We start from the raw sequence: 21,276 nt of genomic DNA, 5'->3' as shown, positions 1-21,276 counted from the left end.
AATTATCTTCTATCCCCCTCCCCGATCAGAACTGGGTAAGATTATCTGCACCATCCCCACACCCATGCCCGATTTTCCCGCGAGCGCCGAGCACCGGCAAGTCTAAAACACGATCCACTTGCGAAGACTTCGCGACCTGTTTGGGTGGATAAAACAGCGCACAGGAAACGCAGAGCAACCGGAGCTGCATCCAATCACGCTCCCGTTTGTGTCCCAGATGTAGCCCCAGGAAGAAAACAAGTGTTTGCGGAATTTAGCGGCCAAGGCCCTTCATCCAGGCTTTATTCTCACTCCCGCCCCACTTTCTCTCTAGACATCCCCAACCCCGAGCCTCAAAATCAATCCCCCAGATCCGAAGGGTGGGCCCGGGGTTCTTTACCCGGCTCCTGAGACCCAAGGCGGGCATCCTCCGGGTCTCCAGCAGCCCCCGGGCGCGAGCCCATTGGGGACCCGGCGAGCAGCCCCCGAGTGGCTCTGGGGAAGGGCGAGAGAGGCAAGCGGCGTCAAGGCCCCCAGACAGCCCAGCTCCCCGAGGGAGCGCCGCGGCGGGGTCAGGGGCAGGGCGGGGAGGCGCCGGCGCAACCAATCCCCGGGCCGCCCCCTCCACGCCGCCGCGAGCCGAGCCGGGGCGGGGGAGCCAGGCGGCGGCGGCGGCGGCGGCGGCGACGACGGAGGATGCCGTGGGGAGGGATGGAGAGGGGAGGGGGGAGCGGAGCCGAGCGGAGACAGCCGCGGCGCTGCAGAGCGGCTGGGGCGGCGGCGCGGCTCCCGGTGCTCCCCCCGGCGCCCGCCCCGCGTCGGTGAGGGCCCGGCCTGGAGGCCCGGAGCCATGGGCTGCATCGGCTCCCGGACCGTGGGTGGGTACCACGGCGGCGCGGGCGCGGGCGCGGGCGGAGGCAGGACTCGGCGGGGTCCGGTCCTCCTGCCCCTCCCCCACCAATCCCCGCGCCCCTCCGGGTCCCTCTCTCCGCACCGCCCGGCCCCGCCGCGCTCCCTCACTTTCCCTCTGTGCCCTCGCGGTCCCTGCCTTCCTCTCTCCTCCCCGCTCTCCCCTCGCGCCTCCGGGCCTTGCATCCCTCTGGACTCAGTTCTCTCCGTCTCCCTCCGGCTTCCTTCCATTGCCCTTGCCCAGGCGCGGTCCCTCTCCATCATCTCCCCGCCAACCTTCTCTCTCCTCCGTCGCCCTCCCCGACTCTCCCGTTCCCACACCCTCCATCTCCAGGCCATCGGCCTCGACTCTGCCTTCCCCAGCGCCTCCTCGCCCCCTCTCCATTTCTGGAGCAGCCCCCGTTCTAAGGACCCCCAGTCTCGGTCTCAGCCCCGAGTCCCTTTCGCACGCCCCCGCCCCCGCTCCGCCTCCATCTGGCTTGGGTGTTTTGCCCCCATCTCTTTCCCTCTCCGTTGCCTTTTTCGGTCGTTTCTGCCTCCCCCGATTTGCTTTGTTCACGTGCATTTTCCCTCCGGGGCGGGGGCGGGGTGAGCCTGGTGCCTCGGGGAGGGGAATGGGTTCCACGGCCGGAGGCAATGGGGCCGGGCTGGGTTGGGGTGGAAGAGCCGGGGACGCCGGGGGGACGCCGGGGGTTCGAGGGCCGGAGAGGGGTCGGGAGCCCGCTCCCAGGAGGGTGGGGCTGGCCGAGCGAGGGAACCCGGGGACCTGGCTGCACCTGTCGGCGGGGGCTGGCGGGGCGGGGCCAGCTCTTTATTTACCTTTGACCGGGGGAAGGAAGAGAGGCGCCTCGGAATTCTTCTCCCCTCAGCATTTGCCTTGCTACCCAGTGCCTTCTCCTGCACCCCGTACACCCACTCCGCTCTCACAGCTCAGCAGATTGATTCAACCCTCTCCCAAAACCCCCAATTTTTCCCATTCCGACTCCCAATTTCTCCCGCCTACATGCCCCAGTGACCTCAGGCTGAGAGAATAATTCGTATTATTATTACAAACAAACTCACTCTCCGGAAGCCTGTTTTCTCTGAGACCCGATTTATTTCCATGGATACCCCCACTTCCTCCTCTGCTTTCACCTCTTCTCTGGGTTCTTTCCCTCCCCCTCCCTGCCCCCCACGGCTCTGACTCAGCTCTCCCTCTTCTACAAAGGCCACCTCCCCTCACCCCTCTCTCCCACTCTGCCCTCGCTGTCTCCCTTCCCCTCAGAGGTTGTCCTCTGCCTGCCCATTCCTGCTCTGTCCGCCCAGATGTCCATCTTTCCTCTTCCCTCCCAGCCACTGGTCTGACCCATCTCACCATTCCCCCGTAGCCCCAAGGGAGAGTGTGCCCACTTTGGAGGGGCCTCACCTCTCTCAGACCTGTCAAGCACAACCCCTTCCTCTTGCAGCAGCTATGCTGTTGCATGCCGAATGCCTCCTGGTGCCCAAGACCCCATTCAATTCACCCCTCCTCAAGAGTGGACTCCTAACCCTAAATTCAGAATCAAACAACTTTATGTGTAGAAAAGATCTATAAGGTCAGCTGGTTCACTTGGGCCCACCACCCAAGTGATTCTTCCCCAAGGCTTCCAGTTGGCATCCCCACCCCTCATGGCAGCAGTCCCCCTTAACGAGGAGCTGTGGCCTCGGCTGCAGAATTACCATCTTCCTAGGTCCTCCAGTTTGCCAGTCAGCCCTCAGACCCTGTCCACCCTCTCCCATTGTCTTTTGTCTTCTCTCTGACTCGAATTCCTATTCTTTTAGTTCCTATTTTAAAAAGTCCCCTGCTCTCCTCCTGCTGTCCCCCTTCTCTCCTCTTGAATCCATCACTTGTCTCCCAAGGGTCAGGTAAAATGATTCCGTCTCACTCTTTGCTTTCTCTGCTTTCATTGCTTCTAGGTGTACACACCCAGCTCTTGCCTCTATCCCCACCAAATCTCCTTCCTGTCAGACAAATCCACCAACTCCTCTGGAGGGTCCACTAGGGAAGATGCAATCCTTGCACCTCACAAATAATAAGGCCAAAACTTAGGGAGGCTTGCCCCTGGAAAAGTTCTGCCCTTATTTGTAGGAACATAATAGAGGAAAAGCACAGCTCCCATGCACTCCCATACAGAAACCCTCAGAGATTCCTCAGGATAGAATGGAGACCTGTTTTCCTTCTAAAACCCAGCCACTGACCCTTCCATTTAAACAACAACAAATGAGGCCATAGAACACTTTTTCCGAGTGTGCTATTCTTGACTGAGCTCAGCATTATTATCTCTCCTAACAAAAATTTGGGGCGAGTGGGGATGTAAAAGAAAATAGGCAATCAGAAGAGGGAGTGGTAGTGGGAGGGCAGGGAGGGGTCTGGAGGGCCTGGCCCCCATCTGTGGCCTCAGCGTTCTGAAGGAAAAGGACGAGGACGGGCCTTCGGGTTGGGCATAGGGAGGTGAAAGGGAAGCAGCTAACCATCTGTCCATCTCAGGAAATGAAGTGATAGCCGTGGACTGGAAGGGCCTGAAGGATGTGGACCAAATCAACATGGACAGCACCAGCTCACTGCACGGGAGCAGCCTCCACCGGCCATCCACTGAGGTGAGGCCCTCCGTGCTCAGCCCCCCTCCCAGAGCACCTCGAAAACACCCCCAGAACCACCATGCATAAGCCTAGTCCTTCGGCCACCTTCCTAAATTCCAGGACAACCTCCCAGACACACCTTCAGACTGACGCTCTCACAGAACATTTCTCCTCCTCTCCTCAAACACAAGGCAAATGCTCCACGCGGAGATCCCAATTCCCTGTGTTAATCTCAGGAAAGCCCTCTCTACTTCACACTCTTCTGGAAGCCCCTCTGAGGAAGTGCCCCGGGTACCCACTCCCTCTCCTCTTTCCTCACAGCAAACCCGGACTGACTTCTCCTGGGATGGCATCAATGTGAGTGCAGCTCCCCCCAGGCCTCTGCAACCCACCCTACCTCCTCTTCCTTGGCCTCTCCCACCTGCTGCCATAGCACACAGCGCCCCCTTCCTCCAGCGGGCACTGGGAGCCCTCACATTCTTTAGCCACCCCCAAACTCTCAAGGGTGGTTGGGGGATAGGCCTCCTAGGGACCCCCCGGGTATAATGGTAGCCTGATCACCCGCCCTAGCTCATATCCTTACTCCTGGAAACCGTGGACTGTCCTCCACATATAAAGCACCTCATATCCTCTTATTCCTCTGCCCCTCCTCCCACATTCCCTATCCCAGCTCTCCATGGAGGACACCACTTCCATTCTTCCGAAGCTTAAGCGAAACTCTAACGCCTATGGCATTGGGGCCCTGGCCAAGTCATCGTTCTCAGGTGAGACTCCGACCTGGGGATGCGAGCAGCCAGGAGACTCCCTAGGGGCTCATGCTGTCAGTCTTCCTGCCCCTTCAGGCCTGAAGAAGACCCTCATCCCCAGACCCCGGACCTGTTTGCCCTTTCTGTCAAGCCTCTCCCATCCTCCAGGCTGCCCCTCATAGACAGAGCCTTAGGGCATACCTGCCCCCTTCATGGGATGGAGTCCCACGGGACTAGGGTGGGGGTGATGGCGGGGGCAGGGGAGGGACAGATCTGGTGCGGGTATTGTGTGATGTTCTGGAGCACCTGGGGAATGTCTGGCCCCTCAGGGATCTCGCGAAGCATGAAGGACCATGTGACAAAGCCCACAGCCATGGGGCAGGGCCGGGTGGCTCACATGATTGAGTGGCAGGGCTGGGGGAAGGCACCAGCCATTCAGCCGCAACACAGCCACGAGGCCGTGCGCAGGGATACAGATGCCTACTCCGACCTCAGCGATGGCGAGAAGGAGGCACGTTTCCTAGCAGGTACTTGTTCCCCAGCCCCTCAAGAGACACATTTTCAGGATGGCCAGAGACCGACCCTTCAGCTTGATCCCCTATGGCAGGATTGGCTCTGTTCATGTGATACCATCACATGATTTATAAATCACATCATTTCCCAACTAGCTCTAATTTCAAGGACTCTGACTTGTTTATTCTAAGTACCCTCAAACTTATTTTTATTATCGTCTCAGAAGTTGAGGGGAGTTAACATGGGATTGTGGGTCCACCTGATGCCTTCTCTCCTACATGGTGGGACTGTCCAAACCCTGGGTTCCCTCAGTACAGGAGGAAAAAAAAAAAAAGGCAGGTATCTTAGGCTTCAAAAGTCTGTGCTTCTACTCATGTTTTATGATGAAAATGAAAGAAAAGCCTTGGGGTTCTCTTCTCGCCTTTGCCCATCAGCACACTGCAGTCATGAATGCAATTACAGGTCACATTACTCGTGACAACCACCAGATCAAGGGACCTGGGTGAGGAGAGGGTGTGTACAGAAGAGCTTTTAAAATTCAGTATAGGTACGAGGCAGGCATACGGTGTACCTACAACCCTGCCCGATCCCTAGTGGCAGATCTCGATAAGATACCTAGGAAAAATGATAGATCTGGAATAGACAAGAGGGTTCTTTGGTTGGTGGTGTGGGTGGTGGAAGAAATATCAGTGGGGAGGGGAGACAAACATGTAGTGGGTAGTGTAGGGCAGCTAGCAATGTAAGCTTCAACTTACTCATGGCTTTGACCAACATGGGAACCCCAAGTCTACCCATCTTCATTCTTCTATCCTTCCTCCCTTGTCCTTCCCAGACCTTGAACTTGATACCACTGTGGACCTACAATCCCTCCCATTTAGACTCCTCTGGCCTTGACTACCTAGCCCTAGCTACCATTCCTAAAAAAATTCCCAAGCTAAACTTCTGGAAATCCCCAATTTCAATCCCTTAGGATATCTCACCAGAAGACCCCCCCCAACTCTTTCCCCTAGGAATCCTAAATCTGACCTTCTGGGAAGTCCCCCACGATTTTGCCTTGTTTCGGGGCATATACCAAGGCTGTGCTGTCCAATACAGTAGCCACTGGCCACATGTGGCTATTGAGAACTTGAAATGTGGCTAGTCCGAATGGAGATGTGCTGTAAGTGTAAAATATCGACTGGATTTCAAAGATTTCGTATGAATAAAAGAATGTAAAATACCTCAATAGTTTTATATGGATTCTACATTGAAATGATAACGTTTTATATAGATTAGGTTAAATAAGATGTATTATTAAAATTAATTTCACCTATGTCTTTTCATTTTTTTTTAATACGGCTACTAGAAAATTTAAAATTGCATAAGTAGCTTGCGTTATATCTCTATTGAACAGCGCTGCACTGACGTCCCCCGCCCCATGCATGTGTCTAAGGCTTCCCCGAGGTATCTCGTGCTAACTACGTTTCTTCTCCCAGGCGTCATGGAACAGTTTGCTATCTCCGAGGCCACTCTCATGGCCTGGTCCTCCATGGATGGTGAGGACATGAGTGTCAACTCCGCCCAGGAGCCATTGGGCTGCAATTACAGTGACAACTACCAGGAATTGATGGAGAGTCAGGGTGAGGGATGGTTCCAGAATCCGACCCCAGAGGCCTAAGAGGCCTCCTCAACTATCCAGGCTACCTCCATGCACCTCTGTTCTAAGACTTTCTGTTCATATAGGCTTTCCTACTCCCCCCCTCACCCACCGCCCCACATCTCACCCTCAATTCTCTGTGCCGTTGTTACTGCCTTTGATATTCTGTGGCCCCACCAACCGCCGTGATTCTCTTTACAGATGCCCTTGCTCAAGCCCCAATGGATGGATGGCCTCACTCCTATGTGTCCCAGGGCATGTACTGTCTGGGGTCATCGGATGCCTGGGAAGCAAGCGACCAGTCCCTCATTGCCTCTCCGGCCACGGGATCCTATCTCGGCCCTGCATTTGATGACTCACAGCCTAGCTTGCACGAAATCGGACCTTCCCAACCTGCTTCGGGATACTCTGCTCAGGAGCCTCCAGCTTTGCTGGGGGGAGACACTGACTGGGCTCCAGGGGTGGGCGGGGTGGACCTGGCCAGGGGCCCTGCCGAGGAGGAGAAGAGGCCATTGGCGCCCGAGGAGGAAGAGGATGCGGGATGCCGGGACCTGGAGTCGCTTTCCCCACGAGAAGACCCCGAGATGCCCACCGCTCTCAGCCGGAAGGTGTCTGACGTCACATCCTCAGGCGTGCAGTCCTTTGATGAGGAGGAGGGAGAGGCCAACAACTAGCTTCCTCCCACTGAATGCCCCACCTTCCACTCCCACCTGAGGGGCATGGCTGCAACCACACCCTCCCTTCCCCCAGCAGTACGGCCGAAACCTGGGCAGAAGACTCTCACGAGCCCAGGAGTCCTGGCCAGCAAAACGGAGGGCCGGGGTGGGATTTTATCCAGGCTTACACTGTAGAGACCACAGGTCCAGGAACTGAGGCCCAGGCAAGCAGATGGCCATGAACTTCGCTTGGCTGCGGGCTTCTGGGTCTGTGGTGGTGGAGCTCCAGTGTGTATCCTGAGCACAGGAGCGCAGAGCGGCCCGTGGCCGGCCCCTGGATCTCAGTTCTTTGCTCCCTGATCTCGTCTTCCAGGAGCCTTGACTGTAGCTGCCTGAAGGCCTCCTTTCTCCACGTCACTCTTGCTTTTCCCAACTCTGTTTTCTCTGGCTGTGGCCCAAGCTCATCCCTCCTATGAGGAACAGACCTCAGGGGCTGTGGGACATGGTTCGATGGGCACAGGGGAAGCAACGTACAGACCCCGTCTCCTCAGAGGGAGGGGGCTCTGCCCTCAGAGGTAACTTGGCTTCTGAGATCAGGAGTCACGGAGGAGGTCGACGTGGCCGCCAGGATGCACAGGGGCACAGGGCCTGTCCAGAGACCAGGCGGTCACTGGTGAGACCGAGGACAAACATGGCCACTTGTTCTGGGGTCTTGACTATCCTGCGGCTGGAAGGATGACCCTAAGGATATGGGAAAGGACCCCGCCAGGGCTGGCGGCTCCAGCTCTTGCTTCCCTTTTCTGCCTTCTTCTGTCTCCTGCTCTGGGAGCCCCGGGGCCCCGAGGCGGTGGGGGGGGGGGGGGGGTGACACAGGGTGCAGGTGTCTTGGCTAGACGGGGAAGCATGAGGCTGTGTCTCCCTCCATCTACCCCTAATTCTCTGGAGCTGTTTACACTTTTCTCTCTGCCTTTTCTACATTTTTATAACTTCTTGGGGATTCAGGGGTGAGTAGGGTGGAGGGAGGGGTCCGGTGCTGTCAGGCCCCCAGCTGGGGCAGGGTGTCTGCCAAGGAGGAGCGTGGGCTCTGGGCTCCCTTGGCCCCTCTTTACCTCCTCCCAGGACTCCCAGGAGGGCCTCACAGGTGTCCGCCACCCCGCCCTCCCCAGGCCTCCTGAGGAGAAGGAGAGGAGGATCTGGGTATTCTTCCTTCCAGGATGTTTTACAATGAGGCATAAGCCCCTGAAACTGCTTGCCCTCCGCACCCACTCTCCATTCTGGTGGGGACTTCTGAGCAGCACCTGGAGCCCCAGCACTCCTGTAAGACGTCCTGAGGGCAGAGGACAGGGTCGAAGGGTAGAGTGAAGAGACGGCAGCACACTGCCCCTCCCCTGCTGCAGCAGTGTCCCAGAATGAGGAGGTTGAGAGTTGGGGTGCTTCTGTCCATCTGCGACCCTGCCTCCATCAAGCCCACAGTGTCATACACTTGTGCCCCTGAAACGCAACCGAGGCCAGGTCCACATCTTCTGGGGAGGGGGAGGATGGCTACCTGAAGCTGGTTCTTGGAGGAAACAGGAGTAGGCATGGCGAGCACAGGTAGCTGAAGTCACCTCATCTAAAACTGTTAAAGGGTTGTGCGTGCTCATGTGGCCTCACTCAGGCCCTCGCTGCTGGCCTCGCCCTGCACCCCTGCTGCAGGTCCTTGGGGTTTTGCATGTCACAGTTCCCTCCTCTCACGGGGTCCCCGTTTCCTTATCTTGTGCAAACTGCCCTCTCTAAGGCATCATCCTTTTCTCTTAATCTCACCCCCTTCGTGTCCCATATTCCGCCCCCGGACCACAGCGGACATCCAGTCCAGGGAGCGGGTTCATGCATCACGGTTCCTTTTTCGCTCAGGGCTCTGTGGAGTTAGGAAAGGTCATCTAAAGCAGTGTTCTTTCCTCCCACCTTCACTGAGGAAGCCAAACGGTCCCTGCTGGTCCCTGCCAAAAGACGACTAAAACTCTGAAGGGTTCTAGCAGAGTTCGGACGTGAGCGTGAGCGTGAGCGTGGCCCAGCATCCCTGGATGCTGGCATCGCTGCTGACCAGAGGTCGGGCAGGGGTGGGGCGGGGGGAGGCGTCTCCACTCTGAAGAGGGAGAAAACCTGAGGAGCTGGCCTGAGACCCTCTCAGGACTCTTCTGGAGGGAGGAACTGCCTCTCTGGTGCTGGGGGGGCCAGGGTGCATGGGGTTTGCTTATAGCCTATTTTAGGGGGAGGGGAGGGGCATGTGCAGGAAGAGGCTGTTGGGGGATGGGGGAGGGTTGCTTTTCCCTTGGGGTTAAAGGCTGTGCCGCACGTTTTACAGCAGTCCCAGAACGGGGCTGTTTTCATATCATGGTGAATGAAACTTCTCTTGCTAAATGATTTTCTTCTGGTGTGTGTGGGGGGGTGCCCTTTCATTTTGAGTTCACTTTATTAAAGGAAAATCCAAATCTTCCCTCCCACCCCTCCCCCCGCCCCGCCCCCCCCTCACCCACACCTTCCTTCTTATCCTTGTGTCAAGGAGGGAATCTTGGTGAATGAGTTTATTACCTCTTCTCACCCCCACCTGTACATCCCATACTCCGTCTTCCAGGTCTAGGGAATATCCATTTTTATGGCCCGTCTTAGCATGTTTTCTTAATGTGACATTTCCACCCCAAGCCCAAGAGAGATTCTATGACATATATTACAGAGAGAATTATATATAAATATATATATAAATATTATAGATTATATACACATGGGCTTGGGCTCGAAGGCCCACTGCCAGCCCCCCTCCCCAGGCTACAGCCTCTCTCTCTTGGCCTGGGGAGGCGGGAGGGCTGTATTATTGGAGAGGGCTCCAGGCTGTGTTCAATGGCACTAAACAATGTGGTGGCACCTTCGGCTATGAGTGTCTTATTTGGGGCATGATGGAGGCCGGGCACAGGGTGGGGAAGGAGGAGAATGCTGGGGAGGGGGCACAACTGCAGAACTAAACGAGGCATAAAAGAAGGGATGGACAAAAGCCCTGGGGGTGGGAGCAAGGGTCTCTGGCCACTCAGAGCACCTGGGACCACTTATAGAAAAGGTGGGGTGATGGCAGTCTCCCTGTCGCTGGTTTGGGGACGATAAGGATCTGACTTCCCAGGTGTGGGAAGCATCAAAAAGGTCTGCCATCTTGACGCTGAGCCCCTAGAAGAGAAACACAAAGAACCAGTCCCTAAGAGGGTATAGTCTCTGGGTGAACCAGTGGCCCAGCTGCCCTGAGCTCCCACTCTTGGAAGGAGAAGCCCTAGCTAGAGTACCTCAAGGGCAGAGCTGACCCTTGGGCAGGACAGATCAAGGACTACAGCGGAGAGGGAGTGACCTGGAAACTGGAAGCTGTGATGTGAGATGGGAGGAATTTCTGCCAGAGGGAGTTAAGTAAATCCATTGGCCGCAGGACTGTTAGGTACTGCCCCTTTCACACAGAGCCTTCCTGCGACCTTTCCTCTTCCAGGCTGTTCCCCCACAGGCTCTTTATCCATGCCTCACTGCTTAAATGGAGGACAAAGGAGGGGGAAGTGGGATTGGCCTTTCCCCGCCCTAGTAATGGCTCTGCCGGGGGACAGATAGCGGGAGCCAGGATGGAGTCTGGAGGCAAATTTCAGGGAATGGCTGTCGGCAAGTGGAGGACAGGGTGGGGGGCTCTGAGAGAAGGGGCTGTGGACAGTTTGCAGGTACATTCTGGTGCCATCAGTCCATGAGGCCATGAGGTGATCCCATCTCCTCCTCCCACATGGCACTGTCAGGACCACAGTCATCCTGGGCCTGCCTTAACCCCGCCCGCCCCCGGGGAAACTGACGGGGGATGGGCAAGGCCAGGAAGACACTGGGACAAGAACACTGGGGAGTGTGGGGGAGTGAGGGGGACCAGGCAGAGGCAGGCATTCCCCACCCGCACACAGGCAAACTCAAGAAGCCCGTGGACTACCAGGGGCCCTTCGCAGGGGTTACAACCACCGCCTGTCTGGGGATGGGGGGACATGCCCAAATGATTGACCAAGGCTACTCCTGCCCAGATTCTGGCTCCTTCTCCAACACGATCAGGATGACATTTTAAAATTCCTAGCAGAGGCCGGATATTGGTGCGATCTCTCCGGCTTCAGGAAATACCCTCTTCCACACAGGTCCACCCTCTAGCCTGGGTCTCTGGACGGGCTTTATGCGGCGGTCTGGGAGGCGCTCAGAGGACCATTTCGTCTTCATCCTCATCATTGGTGGACCGCAGACTGGGGCCCTGCAGGATGTCGGCCAGCTCCCCCTCCGGCCCCGGAGCCCCCGCCAGCTCCAGCTCCTCCAGCTCACTCTCTGCCTTGGCCGGAGCCCAGGAGAGAGGGGGCTCTGGGGAGGCAGGGGCCACATCCCCTGCCCCAGCGGCCCCACTTCCATCCTGAGGCAGGCTCCAGGCCTCTGCAGCAGGGAGTGGGCCCCCAGGAGTCTTTCGAGTCGAAGTTGCACTCCGGAAGCTGGCAAGGGGAGGGCGGAGCTGCACCCCAGACTTGGTGTGTCCCTCAATGGCCTTCTGCAGCTGGGGGGCAGAGGGAAGGGGAGAGAGGGTACAACATGGGGAGGAAAAGAAGAAAGGGGCAGTGGGAGAAACAGACACGAGAGAGGAGCAGACGATAAAAGGAAAAAGCATGGGAAAGCAAGATGCACGGCGAGGATGGATCAAAAGGAGAAGACAGAAAAAAGAAAAAAGGGGGCATGATGGACGAAAAGCCCCACCTACAGAGCAGTGAACCTCAAGACCCCTGACACAGGACCTCCTTCCCATCTCCTCCCCCTTCCATGCACCACCACAGCACACCCCTATGAAACCATGACTTGGGCCCTGAACCCCCATCCCAAGCCCATGCCGTCCTTAGAAGGGCACAGGGCTGCACTTCCGCCCCCCTCCAGTCTCTGCATGAAAAACAGGAGGAGAATCTGGAGGAACTTCCCGGATGTTAAGGCCACCCCTGCCCACCCCCCCTCCCTGTATCCTGTGCCCCACTCTTCCTCACTGCTCAAATGGGACAATCGCTCTTACCTCCTCCAAGGCCAGCACCCCTGTGAGCTTCCCCATGCTGGTCACGTATGCAAGGTGGAGGCCAAGCAGGGAGAAGAGCGTGTGAGTCTGCGAGGAAAGGGCGGCAGGTCAGCACGCAGAGGCCCCGCACCACCCGGCCCTCCCAGCAGCCCTGCTCGGTGGGCGGTGGGCATCGGGCAAGGACTTGCCTTGTGCAGCGACGTCTGCTCCACCAGCTGGAAGGGGGACTGGTCAATACAGCAAGAGTCAAAACAGACAGGCTGGCTCAGCTGCTCTCGTTCCCAGGCCTCAATCTGCCGGAGAGGAGGGCCGTCACCCAGTATCAGAGCCCCCTCAAACCTCAGATCTTGACCCCAGACAGCCCTCCTCGCCCTGGCCCAGAAGCCTGAAATACACAGTGAACCGTCACAGCTCCTCCAGACCACTAGCCCTCTTCCCTTTCCCCCAGGGAGCCGCACCGCTCTCTTCCCTCCTCCAGCCCCAAATCAACCTTCACCCTCAGGTGCTCAGAACACGCTCCTTCCTGGTGCCCCAAACACTTATTTCCAACCCATCTCTCCAGCCTTATTTTCCACTACTCCTGTAACACCCACAGCTCCAGGGAAGCCAGATGTGCTTCCGCTTCTGCGACTGCTGTTCTGGGTTTCCCCAAGAACCCCACCCTGCGCCCATACCCTACGCCTGACACTCCGGGTCAGACGCGCTCTGCCAGGCTCTGCTTTTCAGAAACGGGCATGGATCGTGTTCCATCTTAGGCTGGCGTTTGTCTTGATTCTGCCCCCTGGGCGGAACTCCTCCGGAGTGCTGTGTGGTATCAGTTGCTGTGTGTCATGGAGAAACCAGCACACTGACCTTTTACACAGCAGATCATGGCAAAGACTTGTTGGATTGGAAGAGCTGTCCTGGGTCACATGGCACTTTGTTGACTCAAACAAGTCGTTTCTGTGTGTTTGGTTTGGTTTACATTGTTTTGTCTATGACTGAAGCATTAAGGCAAAAGTTGAACTTTCCTCTGGATTTTAGATGTGCACGTCAAAAATCCCCAAGATTCTAAATAATCCAGTATCGCTCTGGTTCTCATAAGTGATTTTTAAATTTTCTGTAATCTCTTTTCGGGCAGTCCCTTCTGAATGAGGTACTACTTTGTTTCCCTGTTTGCCCAAATCTATACGTTTCAAGCTTCAGAGGACGTCACCGAAGGCCATCCCCTAGTTCTCGTGTCCCGTGTTTGGTCCACAGTGCTGTGCTTTCCATCTGTCCCGTCCTGCTTTTTCTGGACTGCAATCACACCTCCTCTAAACTCTCACCTTCCCTGACTATAGGTTCACACAAAATTCTCCCAGGATGGATGACCACTTAGCAGGTACGTTGCAGAAAGGATTTACTTATAGGACGGGGGGCAGCCCCTTGCCAACCCTGGTTTGGCTGGTCCTGTCCTCCTGGAGCATTCTATGATCATTCCTGGCCTCCCTGGTTCCTTTATTGCCTGCCCCTAGGGAACAACACTAACAGAACCATTTCCAGTGCACATGCACCAAGCACTTCCTCGGTGCCAAGCATTATTCTAACTGCTTCACTCATTGAATCCTCTGCGACAACCCTATCATTATCTCCATTCTACAGATGAGAAAACAGAGGCATGGAGTGCTTAAGTGTCTGCCCAAGATTACACAGAGGTGGGCTTCTGACCTTGACGGCTGATCGTGTTCCTGGGACCTCCAGCTTTTTTCTGCTCTTTGTGTGATGCGTTCCATGACTTGAAAAATCTCAGCATCAAATACAAACCAGGGCTCTAACTGTGTGTATCCCTAACAGAGCAGCAGAATTAAACAAGACATAGGACTTCCCTGGTGGCTCAGTAGTTAAGAATCTGCCTGCCAATGCAGGGGACACGGGTTTGATCCCTAGTCTGGGAAGATCCCACATGCTGCAGAGCAACTAAGCCCGTGTGCCACAGCTACTGAGCATGCGTGCCGCAACTACTGAAGCCCGGGCGCCTAGAGCCTGTGCTCTGCAACAAGAGAAACCACCGCAATGAGAAGCCCACGCACCACAACGAAGAGTAGACCCCGCTCGCCGCAACTGGAGAACACCCGCGTGCAGCAACGAAGACCCAACACAACCAAAAATAAATTAAAAAAAAAAAAAACCATAGCAAGGACTTCTGGCAACCTAGAACTGAATTCTTTGACTATGCCCAGAGGTATCATCTTGATATTGTCAAGGGTCATCTTGATCTAGCCTGAAAACTGTGTTAAAATATCCTGAAGTTTGACTCCTATTGAATTTTATCCTTTCAAAAAGTCTTGGTGGTTCCCATGGGAGTTGAGAGCTGCTTAAAATCTTCCTTGAGAAAGATATCACCTAAAAATGTATGATCTATCTTCTTTTGATCCCTAGTTGCATTTTATTTCTAGCAGTCATTAAATAAGCTCACTGATCAGCTAGTTGGCTTTCTTCAGTGTATTAAAAAAAAAAAGTATTGGGCTTCCCTGGTGGCGCAGTGGTTGAGAGTCCGCCTGCCGATGCAGGGGACACGGGTTCGTGCCCCGGTCTGGGAAGATCCCACATGCCGCGGAGCGGCTGGGCCCGTGAGCCATGGCCGCTGAGCCTGCGCATCCGGAGCCTGTGCTCCGCAACAGCAGAGGCCACAACAGTGAGAGGCCCGCGTACCGCAAAAAAAAAAAAAAAAAGTATTATTGGTTTGAGCACCCTAGTAAGGCACTCCTTAATTGTAGTTATGGCCTATCTGATTCCTGCTTGTGGGCAGAAGGAATAGTTCGATTTTTTTCTTCTGTGATCATCCATTTGATTTTTTAGGTCATTTATCAGAAATGTGTGTGTCTCGAGGGGTGTCAAGGGGAGAAGGGGAAGACTCCCTTTCTCTCTTGTCACTCACCACCCCTTCCTCCAACCCTGAGTACTTTTAATTCTTAGCACATATATATTCTGGACATCCAGTGGATGTTTATTTAAGGATAATACACATTATGGTATTTTGTCAGCTACATACTTTTTTTTTTTTTTTGCAGTACGCGGGCCTCTCACTGCTGCGGCCTCTCCCACTGCGGAGCACAGGCTCCGGACACGCAGGCTCAGCGGCCATGGCTCACGGACCCAGCCGCTCCGCGGCATGTGGGATCTTCCCGAACCGGGGCAGGAACCCGTGTCCCCTGCATCGGCAGGCAGACTCTCAACCACTGCGCCACCAGGGAAGCTCAGCTACATACTTTTAAAGCTCTACCTTTCAGCCTTCGAAGCAAGCTGCATTCTTTTACTAAGTGGAATGGTTGCTAATGGATGCTGTCGGTGTCTCTCCACATGCCAGGGTAGTTCTGATGGGCACAGCTCAGCCACCTACTCCCACTCACTATGCCACGTTCTGTTCACTCGACACAACCAAACCCACTCAGTGCTTGATTTTCCCTCTCATGGATTCTATAGGGGATAGTGATTTGTCCCAATGAGGCGCCACTGTCAAAATCTGCCCTCAGTTTGTGGTTCTTCCCAGTCTCGCTTCCTGGAATCTTCTCATTGTCCACTGTCTCAGGACCCTGATCAATCCAGCAGAGTAACCTCACCAGACACTGAATTCCCCATCTTAGTTTCAATGTTGTTCTTCCACATTGGTTTGCATAAGTGCTGGCTACCCGGTGCCATTTTCCTTCAGGTAAATCTCATCCATCCCGCATAGCCTCTGCCTGGTCTAGAACTTCCCTAATGTCTAAAAGCTCTAAGGGTCATCCTAGCACCATGGGCGCATCTACACACAGAGGCTCAAAACTTCCCTCTCCTGAAATGACGCCGGTCCCCATGAGGACACCACCATGTTCCCCTACCTCCGAGCAACGTGCTCAGTACTGTCTCCATGGTCACACTTCATTTCCAACCTCTCAGAATGCTTTCCTGCCTAGACTTACATGTTACTCTTACAACAACACAATGAAGAAGGTCGAAAAAAGTGAGCAATATGTTCATGTGACAAAACAACCCACCCCAGGTTCCTGTTTCCTTTACTTACCTCTTCAGGTGACATGTTATCCACTAAATCCTCTGAATCCTAGAGAAGAAAGACATAGGTCCAAGTTCCTTCCCTTTTCTTCCAAGTGGAACCATAGCCATCTCTCCCTGGCCAAGCCACAGATGCCTCTTTCCAACCCACCATCCCTTCCATATGATGAAGCTTCTTCTTGGTGGGACCTCTTCTCTCCTGATTTAAGGATCATGGGTTTCTTGCTCCTCAAAGACAAGCTCCCTGTCCCATGTCCCCCGCCCCCAACACATCTCCTCTCACCTGGGTCATTTTCTTTGTGGGGCGAGCTCTGCCCAGCAAGCAGCGCAGCAGGGACTGAAAGATGGAGGGTCTTTGACCTGAGAGGAGTGGTGAGTGAATGGAAATGGAAAGAAAGCAATATCCATCCTGGGAGGAAATGGTCAGGGGCTTCAAGTGGTCCTGACACTTCGCCACAAAAGGTCCATACTTCTAGGTGCTTCACCTCCACAGGAACTCTCCCCTTCCATCCTCCTAATCCAGCCCTTGCCCCCATGCCTTGGGATGGTAACATGGAGACTCGAAGAATAGAAACCCCCTCCCACCATCCTCAGGCCTCACCCCTCCTCATAGTAGGAGCCCTTAGGTTGAGGAGTGCCCAGACACAACCACAAGGCATGAGGCAAGGGTGAGGTGCATGATGGGAGAATCTTTACCTGCAGTCTCAAGGGTGAGGTGCATGATGGGAGAATCTTTACCTTCAAGCTCCGGTGCTTCCAACTGCTGTTTGTGGCCGGGCAGGGGCCCGTTGGGCTCTTCAGGGGGCAGTGGAGCAGTAGGAAAGGGGTGAGGAGGAGGAAGAGGAGGCAGCTGTAAAGAATAGAAAAAGTTCTCAGTCCCAGAGAAGAGGCTACCTTTTCCTGTCTTTACCAGGTGGTGTCCTGGGAAACCCATCTAACTCTATTCAGTTCAGAAGTCCTTATAGCACCTTGAATTCTCACGGTACCATCAGTTGCAACCTTATCTCCTTCAGTCCCTGGACCCAGGGGCACTTGTCTCTTTGACTTTGTCAATGATCAGCATCTTCCCTCTCTCTTCCTATTTTCCCTTTGCCCCATCTATCCTGTTCACCCGGCCCTTCCCAGCCCACTCACCTCGGGCTTCCCATAGAGGTCCTCATCTTCATCCTCATCCACAAAGGCAAAAGACTCAGGTCGACCCTGGACGCCACGGCGCCCCTCCCCAGCCTGCCGCACCTTCCCGTCGAAGGGCAGCTCTGACAACTTCCTTGCCATGTCCTGGGCTAACTGCAGCCTCCGCTCAGGACACAGGTGATGCTGCAGAAGGGACTGCAGTTCTGAACGCTCCACGGAGCCCAGCAGGATCATCGAATCTGGGGGAGATCCAAGCTCAGCCTGAGGGCCCGCTCAATTACGCTCCCACCCGGCCCTGCTCGGCAGGATGGAGTCAGGGACAGAAGCCCAGCACCCAATCTTTTTTCAGCTCTTACCCTCTCTTCCTAAAAACTCATTGAGGATTGATCTCACTCAATCCCTATTATTTCACCCATTTAGCACTTAGAGCCCCAATTGATAGTACACTAATTGGTGATAATTTGTACTTATTTTGATGCAGCCCTTACATAGATTGTTTGTAAATAGGTGAACTTGGTATTAAAATAGGCTAATCAATACTGTCTCCAAAAGAAGACACATTAAAAGCCATTCATACTGAGATGAACGAATATACTTTGAAAGAAGTCTACAAGGATATCTGATGTTTAATCACTTAAAGACTCTGGGTCCTTGTAGGTATAAACAGAATGCCTACTTTTCCTGGGAAGGTCTTTTATATATTTATCAGAATTCTGCTACTATAATTAACATTTTCATTAAGTTTTGAGGCCATAAGATTGCAGCAGTGTTACTGAGACAAATCTTACCATGAGGTCTTAGTCATTATTATGAAAACCCTGCAGCCCATTGGCTGTACCCCTATTCCAGTGAGAAACCACTGCTCTAGAGGCCACTAAAAGGTGTTTGGGATTTGGGAAAATATTAAAACTAAGCTAATTTGAGTAGTTTGGATACTCTGATGATCTGAAATTAGAGCTAACAAGTTAAATGGCTCCAAATATCCCTAAATGATTCTATTACACTAATACAATCATTAGACACGTATTTATTTAATATCCAGTAAATACCTATAAGGAGGCAGTTTGAGTGAGACAGGTGTTATAGTCTCTGCCCTCAAGGGATACACAATCTACTGAGGAAGATAAGACATAGATATAGAAACCACAATAAGAAATAATACAAAGCAAGATTAAGTGCCAAAGGTGGGCAGAAAGGATGGTGAAGGAGGTGCAATCACTGCTCATTAAACACGTTCGCTCCTTCATATGGAACAGTTTCATCTGCTCCTCAAATTGGGCATTAAAAAACAGCTATCACTTAGCTAGGTAGCAATGAGAACCACATAAGGGGCCGTAAGATTTATAGCCAAGCCTCATCATTCTCAGATTCCCTATTTGTGAATTCACCTACGGGCTTAAATATCTTTGTAACCCAAAATCAATATTTGCAGTACTTTTCCCATCATTCATAGACATGTGCAGAGCAGCAAAAAATTTGAGTTACCCCACGCACACATTCCAAGCTGAGTCTGAACAAAGTGATGCTCTGCCCTTTTTATTTTCCAGCTTTCATATTGTAAACAAATGTTCTTTCGTGGTCCATTGAATGCCATGTTTTTTGCATTTTTTGTGTTTTGTGTTGGTGATTTTGCTGTTTTTTAAGGGTTTTTGTTTTCTAAATTTATTTATTTTATTTATTTATTTTTGGCTGCATTGGGTCTTCGTTGCGGTGCACAGGCTTCTCATTGTGGTGGCTTCTCTTGTTGCGGAGCATGGGCTCTAGAGTGCAGGCTCAGTAGTTGTGGCACATGGGCTCAGTAGTTGTGGCTCATGGGCTCTAGAGCACAGGCTCAGTAGTTGTGGCACACGGGCTTAGTTGCTCAGCGGCATGTGGGATCTTCCCGGACCAGGGCTCGAACCCGTGTCTCCTGCATTGGCAGGCGGATTCTTAATGACTGCGCCACCAGGGAAGCCCCATTTGGCTGTTTAAAATTGCCCCTAAGCAGGAAGGCTGTGCTGTGCCTTATGGAGAAAAGAAGTGTGTCAGATAAAAGCTTTGTTCAGCCATGAGCTAACCTTCTGTTGGTCATGGTGAGTTCAATGCTGATGAATTAACAACAGATATTAAATAAGGTGTCTTTAAGGAGAAACACACCTAAGACAAGTGTATGCTTTGATTACTTGAAGAAAGTGTTGTGACCAGAGGCTTGCAGGAACCTCACCCTCAATTTCCTCTAGGAGCAATGGTTCAGTATAGTGTCCCTAATTCAGTGTTCTTGCAAACTTTATAGAACATAACTACAAGGACTAATGAGAATCAACTGTATTTCTTTCATTGGCTTTTTTAACTGTCTTCTTGTGCTTGTGTTATGGCTGTGTTTTTCCTTCCTTGAAGATGACCATGTTCCCTAAGGCTGAGCGTCCTGCAGCAGCCTGGGTGGCCCCTCAGACAAGCCCACACCACAGTGCCGCATCCACTTCTGAGGAGCCCTTGTTCAGGTCACTAGCTCAGGAATCTGCTTCCTTCCCTCCCACTGACCTTTTGAATCGACCAGTGGTAAAGTCTTGACTGTGGTGGTCTGGAGCAAGTTTCGCAACTCCTTATAAGTGCAAGAAGCTGAAACAAACTTCACATCCCGTACCATGATGTCCTCAACAAAGACTGTAAATTTGCTGCAGAGGGAGAAAGCACAGGCAGGGTTAGCCTTACCACATGCCTGTCCCTTCCACTCCTCCCGTGAGGTCTGCCATGCATTTGATCACTCATAATATTTATGAAGTGCGTGGGAATATAAAAATAAGTAAAAAGCAGTGCTTCCAGGCGTTGACCTTAACCTCATGCTCAATCTCAGAACCTCCCACACCAACCCCATCAAATCTGAACTAATTCCAGCTGGTGCCTCTGACCTGAGCTGGTTCCAACCAAGGTCAGGCAAGTAGGGTAGCTTCTTGACCTGGATGATGCTGTCATAAAGGGAGGGCTGCAGGCTCTGAGCCACCATGTTGGCCAAGATAACAGCCACCATCATGGGTAGGATGTGAGCAATCTGACCCGTTAGTTCGAAGCAAATCACGGCTGTGGAGACTGTGTGGGATACTGCACCAGTCAGCGCTGCTGCTCCTAGAATGAGACACACGAGTGTACCTGTGGGTTAGGGCTGCCTTTCTTGTCATGGGGGCTACATGGGGATGTGACGGGAGTGACACAGGGTGGGGACACATGATCCTGGGCAGTGCCAACACTCCCGAGATAACCATTTGTCAGGAGTAAAGGGTTAGAATGCTGAACTGTTAGAAACTCGTCATTTTGATCTCATTCTATGACCTTTGGCAATTTACAAAAATTTTGTGTGTGGCCAAAGTTTCATTTATAAAATAAAGATGGTGATGTGGCATCTATTCCTTGCTTTTAAAAGTTTGGATCACTCTAAGCATTTAAAAACCCATTTACAGTGTTTTACCTTGGGCCTCAGGTTTTGTTCTGTTTTGCTTATAAGTTTATTTATTTATTTTTGGCTGCGTTGGGCCTTTGTTGCTGCGCGGGCTTTCTCTAGTTGTAGCGAGAGAGGGCTACTCTTCATTGTGGTTCGCGGGCTTCTCACTGCGGTGACTTCTCTTGTTGCGGAGCATGGGCTCTAGGCGCACAGGCTTCAGTAGCTGTGGCACGCGGGCTTAGTTGCTCTGCGGCACGTGGGATCTTCCCGGACCAGGGGTCGAACCCGTGTCCCCTGTGTTGGCAGGCAGGTTCTTAACCACTGCACCACCAGGGAAGCCCAGACCTCAGGTTTTGATGCCAACAATTTATGAGTGGATAGAGTCAAAATTCAGGAATCACGCTGTAGACTTGGATCAATGAGATACTGATTCTACTATTTCTCAACTGTATGAATAGAACTTAATTCTACTGGGATCCCATGCTCTCATCTCTAAGGTGAAAGGGGTCATTAGATAAGTTCTAAGGCCCTTGCAGATCTAAATCATTATGATTCCATAAGCTCTTTGACGAGAGAATCTGTCTTACTTGTTTTTGGTTATGTTT

General features: G+C 53.2%; 2 protein-coding genes across 3 annotated transcripts in view; one reads left to right on the top strand and one right to left on the bottom strand.

Moving 5' to 3' along the window:
- The first annotated feature begins 727 nt into the window (after nucleotides 1-727).
- Nucleotides 728-7,963, top strand: FAM131B (family with sequence similarity 131 member B). 2 transcript variants are annotated; one of them, XM_029234150.1, is made up of 7 exons: nucleotides 728-857; nucleotides 3,395-3,504; nucleotides 3,808-3,843; nucleotides 4,157-4,250; nucleotides 4,562-4,759; nucleotides 6,221-6,364; nucleotides 6,583-7,963. In XM_029234150.1, exons 1-7 carry the CDS (start codon nucleotides 830-832, stop codon nucleotides 7,053-7,055), a joined length of 1,083 nt encoding a protein of 360 aa, XP_029089983.1. In that variant the 5' UTR covers nucleotides 728-829; the 3' UTR covers nucleotides 7,056-7,963. The 2 variants fall into 2 exon arrangements, with proteins under 2 accessions (XP_029089983.1, XP_029089984.1); XM_029234151.1 differs by lacking the exon at nucleotides 728-857 and adding an exon at nucleotides 1,420-1,447 and having other exon boundaries at nucleotides 6,583-7,095.
- A 3,266-nt stretch (nucleotides 7,964-11,229) lies between these two features.
- Nucleotides 11,230-21,276, bottom strand: part of CLCN1 (chloride voltage-gated channel 1) — a 31,684-nt gene continuing 21,637 nt past the window's right edge. Inside the window, exons 15-23 of the mRNA XM_029233783.1 lie at nucleotides 20,145-20,358; nucleotides 19,777-19,910; nucleotides 17,257-17,495; nucleotides 16,861-16,972; nucleotides 16,406-16,482; nucleotides 16,133-16,171; nucleotides 12,300-12,404; nucleotides 12,112-12,198; nucleotides 11,230-11,610 (exon numbers count right to left, since the gene is read on the bottom strand). Coding sequence (XP_029089616.1) covers nucleotides 11,266-11,610; nucleotides 12,112-12,198; nucleotides 12,300-12,404; nucleotides 16,133-16,171; nucleotides 16,406-16,482; nucleotides 16,861-16,972; nucleotides 17,257-17,495; nucleotides 19,777-19,910; nucleotides 20,145-20,358 — 1,352 coding nt within the window. The 3' untranslated portion in view covers nucleotides 11,230-11,265. The remainder of the gene's footprint in view (nucleotides 11,611-12,111; nucleotides 12,199-12,299; nucleotides 12,405-16,132; nucleotides 16,172-16,405; nucleotides 16,483-16,860; nucleotides 16,973-17,256; nucleotides 17,496-19,776; nucleotides 19,911-20,144; nucleotides 20,359-21,276) is intronic.

Source organism: Monodon monoceros, unplaced genomic scaffold (assembly GCF_005190385.1).
Source record: "Monodon monoceros isolate NGI ecotype Baffin Bay Population unplaced genomic scaffold, NGI_Narwhal_1 Super_Scaffold_2, whole genome shotgun sequence".
In the NCBI taxonomy this organism is placed as follows: Eukaryota; Metazoa; Chordata; class Mammalia; order Artiodactyla; family Monodontidae; genus Monodon; species Monodon monoceros.
Note: the sequence above shows the minus strand (reverse complement) of the source record. Positions and strands in the feature narration are given on the sequence as shown.

Bases quoted from the DNA above. Each gene is read 5' to 3' on its own strand.
- FAM131B (XM_029234150.1), top strand. From the start codon at position 830: ATGGGCTGCATCGGCTCCCGGACCGTGG. The intron at 4,251-4,561 runs GTGAGACTCCGA...CTGGCCCCTCAG, and splicing joins GGCCAAGTCATCGTTCTCAG to GGATCTCGCGAAGCATGAAG. The intron at 6,365-6,582 runs GTGAGGGATGGT...TTCTCTTTACAG, and splicing joins GGAATTGATGGAGAGTCAGG to ATGCCCTTGCTCAAGCCCCA.